General features: G+C 39.4%; 1 protein-coding gene across 1 annotated transcript; it reads right to left on the minus strand.

Annotated features, from left to right (window-relative positions):
- Positions 1-4,888: 4,888 nt before the first annotated feature.
- LOC147899633 (cholesterol 22-hydroxylase CYP90B27-like) lies at positions 4,889-7,612 on the minus strand. Its single transcript, XM_087377768.1, has 9 exons — positions 7,365-7,612; positions 6,944-7,268; positions 6,705-6,857; positions 6,360-6,614; positions 6,164-6,250; positions 5,981-6,059; positions 5,755-5,864; positions 5,077-5,195; positions 4,889-4,991 (listed from the first exon to the last, which is right to left on the minus strand). The coding sequence occupies exons 1-9, from the start codon at positions 7,610-7,612 to the stop codon at positions 4,889-4,891; spliced, it is 1,479 nt and encodes a 492-aa protein (XP_087233894.1).
- Positions 7,613-8,147: the final 535 nt, after the last annotated feature.

Below are 8,147 nucleotides of genomic sequence, written 5' to 3' on the forward strand. Positions count from 1 at the left end.
TTGTCACATCCATGAGTGATGTGGACGCAATGAGATTCTCCCTCTCCTACACCCCTTGGGGGTAGATCAGGACCATCGATGGCGGCTGGACCTACTCGACAGTCGTCCCCTGTAGCCCCTTCAATTGAGGGGTCATCACCTGCACGTACCCATCATGGGTCCAAGAAGAGTAGTAAGGGTCAAGGCTATTGTGGTGGCTCAAGTGATGTAGACGAGTCAGCACACTCACATCCCTATAGGTCTCCACTTTGTCATGAGACCCAATACCAATCAGGTCCCTTGCTCTCTCTACTCTCACAGGCAGATCAGGCACCTCAGAGCCCACTCCCTCAACTACTCCTCACTCCTTAAGCACTCACTCTAGCTTTGCTAATGCCACTTTGCCACTCGAGGAGCTTTACTATGAGATCACTATGGGTCGAGAGATCATAGAAAATAAAAAGGGCAGTCAAGTGCTAACCGCCATGAGGCGGTTCATGAGCCACCATTTCAAGAGTGGCATAACACGACTAGCGGAATTAGGATGAAGAAAAGAAGAAGGCAGTCATCGAGGAATTGAGAAGACAATTCCTTAATCCCCTCAGGTACGAGTTTGATGACCACTACATGTGAGAGATGTCTTGAAGCATCGCAAGTCAGATTTTTGAGATGCCATCGCAGCGAAGAAGCCTAAACCTAGCTGGACGGATAAAGGTGACTGGAAGCTTTTGAAGAAGGAGCAATCTCACTTTTTATTTATTTTTATTCTTTAAGTTCCAATCTAATTTCAGATCAAAAATGGTTTCACTCTTAGGGTGCAATATCGAATGTCCCATCAGCGGAGGCGAGCAGTGATGATGAGGAGGCAGTTCTCAAGGGATTTGACTTAGCTGTTGATGAGGGACAGGGATCAAGTGGAGGGCACAAGGGCCAGGGATCAGGCAGAGATCATGAGGGTGAGGAAAGTGACGGTGATGATGAGTCAGATGAGTAGCAGTAGTAGTAGTAGTCTTGGTAGTAGTTTGTATATACTTCGGCATGTATATGCTTTTGTCTGTTGGCTCGTTTGACTGATTTTGTATCACCCTTTTCAAAAGGGAAATTTTGTAACAAACAAGGTTGTATATACTTCGGCATGTATATGCTTTTATCTGTCGGCTCGTTTGAGCAATTTTGTATCATCCTTTTTGAAAGGGAAATTTTGTAACAAACAAGGTTTAAGAGCTTTATCTCGCCTGTTTGCTTGTAAACATTCTTTTGTAATGCAAAATAAAAAACATTAGTGGGGCAAAATTGGCACAGCAAGCCTTGTTTTGCCCCACAAAATTTTTTTGTGTGTTTTGTTAAAGGTTAGTATATACCGACTCTTTACTATTATCGGTATATACCGAACTCTACCAGTGTTGGTATATACTGACGATTATATACCGATGCACATTTCTCGATGCTAATAAAGATGTAATTACTAACCTTTTGGCCCTTTAAATAACAACTTTTTAGTGTAAAAAAGATCGGTATTTGTGTTGGAAAACGGCCTATACCTTGTAGTGATGACACATCTTTGGCATCACTATTAGGGAGTTCAAGGTATGCTTTTGCATTGCACTTGCCCTCTCTCATCATTTACCTATTGTACATTATTTCAAGCATAACTTGGAGTTTTATTAAAGTGGAGTTGTTGGAGAGGAATGAGTAAAGAAGTCTGAGTTTCGGAAGAAAAAAGAAGCAGTTGTCATTTTCCTTTTACAAAGCATTTTGGATCTTTTGAAGCTTGCTTTTTATGTTTTTTAGTGTTTTGAGTTGGTAGGAAGATAGTTTGGAAGATTGATAAGGGGTGTATGGTGTCAAAACTCATAAAAACAACCAATAATGAGGAATCGTGCTGAAAATCGAAGTGGTTTTGAGTATTGATAGCTCCTCAAGAAATCTCTCATTTTACATTCAACTGTTGTTTTTCTTTCTTGTTTTTTGCATTAAGTAGGTAGACTGGGTAGTTTAGCATCCCCCTATCACAAAAAAACTTGAATGGAAATTTCAAAATCATCAAAGATCATCAAAAACCAGTCATGAAACTGCGAGTTCCTATCCCCATGACCTGTTTGCCATATGAAATTTTTCTTAAGGAATATATCACCTTTAACTTTAGACTATATTACTCTCTAGACGCACTTACAATAATTCATTATTTGCATAGAACGAAAAAATGATGATAAAACCCTCACATTCAACCACTTTAAGGACTTGAAAAATATAGCATTATCTTTGATATACAAAGAATTTTCCATCCATATATAGAAACCTCAAAATATAAATACCTATTTTGAGAAAAATATCATTGATTACGAGTCAATTTTGACCTATTTGACAATAAAAATAAGAGAATAACAATCAAATCCTAGATACATCCCTAAATTTTGGACTTTTTTATTCAAAGAAGATGTTTTCGACCATATAGCAATTATTATAATTTTATAGATCCAAAACAGTATGCATTAGGACCTTGTAAGGCCCACTTTTCACAAAACTTGAAGTTGCTGTTTTTGGCCCTTGGGTGTTGTTTTAACCACTAGGAATTTAGGGTGGAGAAAATTCTATAAATTGTAATCCTAGGACACGTGATTATAACTTGAAATAATTTTTAAATAAAATTTGCATCATAAGAAAGGATATAATGAAGGTAGGATATGAAAAAGTATTGCACGTAGCTCGTAAAAATTTCTCAAACATGGCCATTTAGCAGGAAATTTTTATGTCTTAGGACACTCTAATGTCCTGTTACCAAAGTCGTGTTAACGGGAAAGATTCTTAGATACATCGGTGCCAAGTCCTAAAATTAAGGCTGATGGGATGGAGAGGGAGGTGTCTGATCCAAATGTTCTCTAAAAATTCTAAGTCACCCTACTAAAGAATGCCATTTGACAAAATTAGGTGCACATGAATAGAACAGTGGCATAGTACATCTAAGATATAACTAGGTGGGAGAGGGCTAGTAAGGTCTAAGTGGTACTAGGTGGAACTTATTTTCAAAATGCTAAAACAAAAGTGGAGCATGTCTTCCACTATGCAAAGCTCTACTTCATGCATGCTAAGGTCAAAGCCTGCAAGATTATTCTTCCTCCCACTGGCTCTCTATTTCTAACTCCTCTTGCGACTAGTACCTTGCTGCTTCTAGCTAATGGTATAGCTGGTTATATTGCTCGATCTAGGAATAGAGTTCTCCATGTAGGGCTTCAATCTACCTCTACTAAGTGGCATGAGCCTTCTCAACATTTATGTGATATTTTCTAAAATTTTCTTCATCCTCTGCACCTTTTCTCTTGAACCCATTTGTATGTTCCTTCTCAGCTACGAGCTCACCTTCCAAGCTGTAAGCTGTATACTTAAGGTCACGTCTACTATTGCGGAATCATTCTTGGCCATCGTTTTCAAGGTTTCTCCCACCACTTAGAGGTTAGTGGCCTTAGACTTCTCGATCTCAAGCACCTAAGTGAGCTGATCTATCCTTTCTTGTGTGAGAGAGTATTGGGCAACATGCACAACGAGGGTCTCGTGGTGCCTCTTGTACGTAGTGTTGAGTCTATTCATTACATGTGCTTTGGATATTAGCAAAACCAGAGATATCATCAACGTGTAGAATTGATTGATATATAGGAGAACTAGATCTAAGGTATTAATCCAATCCATAGCACAGAGGATGATTTAATAGCATAGAGGTTCGAACTTGAATGAACTCATGGTAACCATGTTTTGATGCAATCTTATTGCAAGATGCCAGAGTATCACTTACATATGTGTCAAGGTTATTCTGCAACTACTATGATAGTGGAGCAAGGCAAGATGGAAATCGAATCATGTGCCCATAGCTACAATATCAAGCTAATGAAAATTTACAAAATAGAAATCTAGGTAGACCATTGAGTCATAAAGATGTCAATGTCTGCTCTACCAAGATAATTGGATGCAAGGAATTGATAGGAGGTTATCTAAAAACAGGCCAAGAAAATAATGAATATTCCATGTGCTTGAACTTTAGATTATTTAAAGCAATCAAAGCCCTCAAAGTTCAGGGATGCAATTGTCTTCAAGTATGTCATATGTCTTAAAGTATCTCAAATAGATTAATACATATCAATGGGTGACCAATTGTATAATTTTATTTGAAAGTAAAGAATAGTCATAAAGCATGTCATATGTCTAAATCTTTATAAATTGCTACAAAACAATGGATGATCAATACAACCTATTTTTAGGTCTTTGCAAAGTATCGTACCCATTGAATATGCTTTGGATGGTCAAACGCGCCACAAACTCCATTTGGGTAATTTTAGTAGGACATAAAGCACCTCAAAAGTCAATTAAGATCCCAAAGTCTCTCTTCATGGGGCACATCGAAAGGGGCAAGAAAAAGGCTTGAGAAAAAAACTTGAGAGCTCAAAGCAACTACTTAATTCAATGAAATTTTAAAGTTATCTACATCCTCCATCGAAAAGGGCAATAGTCAGACTTGAGCATATCAATATCAATATTGAAATTTAGGGAATTGACGCCTAAGCATTGAGAACTAAAAATTCATAAAGGAATCAAGAATGTAGAAAGAAGGAAACCACACCTTCTTGAATGCATTATGGTGATACATAAACCTAAATTATGTTAAGTGGAGGTACATTGATGGAATGAAAAAGCCACTGTAGCTAATAGTGCATCGCAACAAAGTGCTCTACTAGTGGGCAACAAAGGTAGTCATACAAATACTTAAATATATCTCACTTGCTTTTACCAAGCTTATATGCTCAAAGAAATTAAAGAATAAAGCTACACATTTATGTATGAGTATGTCATTTAATTGACTAAACCACACATTGTAGTGTGTACGAGCATTGATGCTCTCCTTTTATTGTATATATGTATACTAATCTAATAAGTTTGAAAATGGAGCAACTCGAATTGGAAACCCCTTTAGCATCCTTAGAATAGGGGTATGAAATCCATGATCAAGCTCAGTTGGGTCCCACCTGTAAGTATGATACACACTATTAGAGAATATTTAAATGTATGCATCACCGAAATTAATGAGAAATAATACAAAGAGTAATAGACCTGTAACTAGTAACAAGATAGTGTAGGAATATAGCAATCTCTAGCTGAGCCAGATTGGACCCTGGACAAATCCTTGGTCCCCATGCAAAAGGTGTGAAGAACGGAGGGTGTCTTGCTTCCTGTAAAGAATATGAAGCAAAATAATAGCATGATTCTCTAATAATTTAGCATGCTAAGATCTTAGCTAGTTGTAAGTGAGAGCTTCTAGCCAATGCTACTAAAATCCTTCCCTCTTTGGGAGGTCTTGTATTTCAAGTCTAGAAGAACACTAATGTATGTTTATGTGGACACTTTTTCATTAATGATGGGGGTCTTTAAGTAGGCTTTCATCAATAATTGTAAAGAGGGTCTTTAAGTAGGCCTTCATCAATAATTGCAAAGCCTCCTAATATGACATTGGACTAAGGACTCCCAAGTTCCATTCACCTTTAATCAATGACAACCAATGAGGTGCCAATGGATTCTCTACTTCGATATTAAAGTCATGAGGTACAATTGTCGTGTGAGATCTTGTTGGGCAGTCTCGATATGTAGCTTGGCGAATTGGATGGACGGCTAAGGTAAACCTGAATGATGTATATTCGAGTATGTATGAGTGATATGTGTCTGTGTGTTTATGTATGAACGACCGCTCCTAGTTGCCGTGACATAATTGAAATTTTAGAGGTTTAATATTACCTGCTGCCAGCGCCAGGGATTAAACACGGATGGATCTGGATAGAGCGTAGGATCGAGATTCGCTATGGCTGAAGAAAGCATGACATTCCAACTCTTTGGAATGGTGAAACCTGCATGTTCGGGTTGGCTTTCGATTAAAGCACACCTTCTAATTATTGTTCGATTAGCGTCCGAAATGTGGTCATTTTCTGAGGATTTGCAGAAGTCGTATATATCTCTCAGGTACCTTTTATGTTGATGTCTTGAAGAGCCAACCGTTGTGAAAATGGCGCTACATTGCTCAATCGAAGAGTCTCATTTATCACCTAGATTCACGACACCCAAATGAACCAAATTTTATTTCACGAAAGCAGTGCTATGTTGTCAACATCTGGTTAAATGTATTAAAACATATATAAGCTTTGATTACTTTCTTAGTAAAGGTCATTTGTTTGTAGTCATCGATGGATAGCTTCGCCCCCAGTTCCATTTTCTTTCGAATGCTCATGTGTTCCTCCTAGGAAACTCAGACATTGATAAATCAACGATAAGGAAAAGCGATAGTTGTGACTCAAGAAATTGAAGGACAGAAGTCATTATCTGGTAGAGAAAGGACACCACCTGACCTGCATTTCTTGCAGAGCTTTTGGATTGTCGGTGAGGAACTTGATAGCGAAAGTAAGGACGATTGCAGTTGTCACACCACCACCGAAAAGCTGGCTTAGCAACAGGTCCAAAATCATCTCCTCGGGATATGGTTTTCCTTCATCGTCAAGCTCGTTTAATAGAAGGTCGACCCAAAACTCGTTAGGATTTGCACGGGTCTCGTATTTTCTTGTTTCGATGACGTTTCTGATGAGCGTCAGAAGGTTTTTTCGTCCCTGCAGAGCATATCTCAAAACTCCCAAGTTATACCAGCACCAAAACAATTACAAAGGACTCACAAGCTCGACTCAAAAGTGCCACCTCACCTTCAATCCTAGGCTATAAGCTGTTCCCGGAAGATTGATAGGAAATGCCCCCATCGCTGGAATAAAATGTTTGTACTCTTCCATCATCCGCTCCGCGACGGGATCACCAGGTTTTAAACCTAGGAGCTTCAAAGCCATGAAATCGAACGCAAACTACGCATATACTCAAGAAAGTTAGAAACTGTTTAATGCCTACTTCCGTGATGATCGACTAGGTAAAAGTGGTTCTGCCAAATCACCTTTTGGGCTTCGTCCTGCACGTAAACAAGACCCTTCTTTTCCCATGCTGTAAGAGTCCTAAGAGCAACGTCTTGACAGTCTTCCAGAAAGTTGTCTTTAAGCTTGGAAACGTTGACAAAGGAGACAATAGACCTACGCGCTGCTTTATATGGAGCTCCATGCAGCTGAATGAAGCTGAAAGCACCTAGAATTTTACGAAATGTATAAGGATAGTTGATCTGGACGAGCTTCCCCTCGTTCTGCATAATGAATTTGTTGACTTCTTGATCTATGGATACGACTGTGCGCAAACCCAAAAGCCGAATGTTGAATACCGTCCCATAACTGGAATCAAAACTCACGGAAACTGTTAGCAGGTGGGCAGGCTGACGTTGCATTACAATTAGTTGCAACCTAGATACTTCATGTGAAGCAGCTTACCGTAGAAGGCACTCAGATAAGAAAGGAGGTGGAGTCCCTAGAGGATACATGGAGAACATGGTTTCTAGGGTGTGCCCGACGATTGTCCAGGGGGAAATTCTTCCTGGGGGCAGGCGGCCGTCCTCAGCTGCTGCTGAATGAGTTCTCCTTGGCATTCCTAGGTATAACAACGAGAGGGCCAATACACCCGCAAGTAGTACTGAGCCCGAAACCCACGAGGCAGGGTCGATTGTGCTGAAGATTTGCATGGCTACGGGTCGAAATGAGATGGAGAGTCCCTGTTGTTTTTCTTGTGACTTTAGCTGCTATCGCCTGTGCTCGCACGCTTATTGAGTTATTATGCAAGTACGCACGTTGGTGAAATACATAGAGACGAGAGCTGCATGAAACGCTAAGCTTGAAACAACAGCTAGTACAATTAATCGTCAATCTATACTGATACACCTTATTACGAAACAGCTTCGCTCTCCTTTACACCTTACTACTACACAGCTTCCCTCTCCTTTTAAGTACGTCTTTGCAAGGGTTTGACGCGGATTCTTATACGCGGATGTGGAAAATCAGAAGCACAGAACAAAGGTGATGAAAGCATGTAATTCATAGAACGTGGATGATATACTACTATATGATTGATATGACATACCAGCCCTTATCCCTATATTTCGATTGTCCCAGTTACGCCTACAATGAGAAGCTTTACAGCTACAACCCAATTCTCTGAGATCTACGAAAGGAGATGTTTAGCTTTTTCTAAATTTCCCTGTTTTCGAGAGAGCTCTTATC

Source organism: Dipteris shenzhenensis, chromosome 8 (assembly GCF_047967505.1).
Source record: "Dipteris shenzhenensis isolate YYH24624 ecotype China chromosome 8, Dip_SZ_1.0, whole genome shotgun sequence".
NCBI classification, from domain to species: Eukaryota; Viridiplantae; Streptophyta; class Polypodiopsida; order Gleicheniales; family Dipteridaceae; genus Dipteris; species Dipteris shenzhenensis.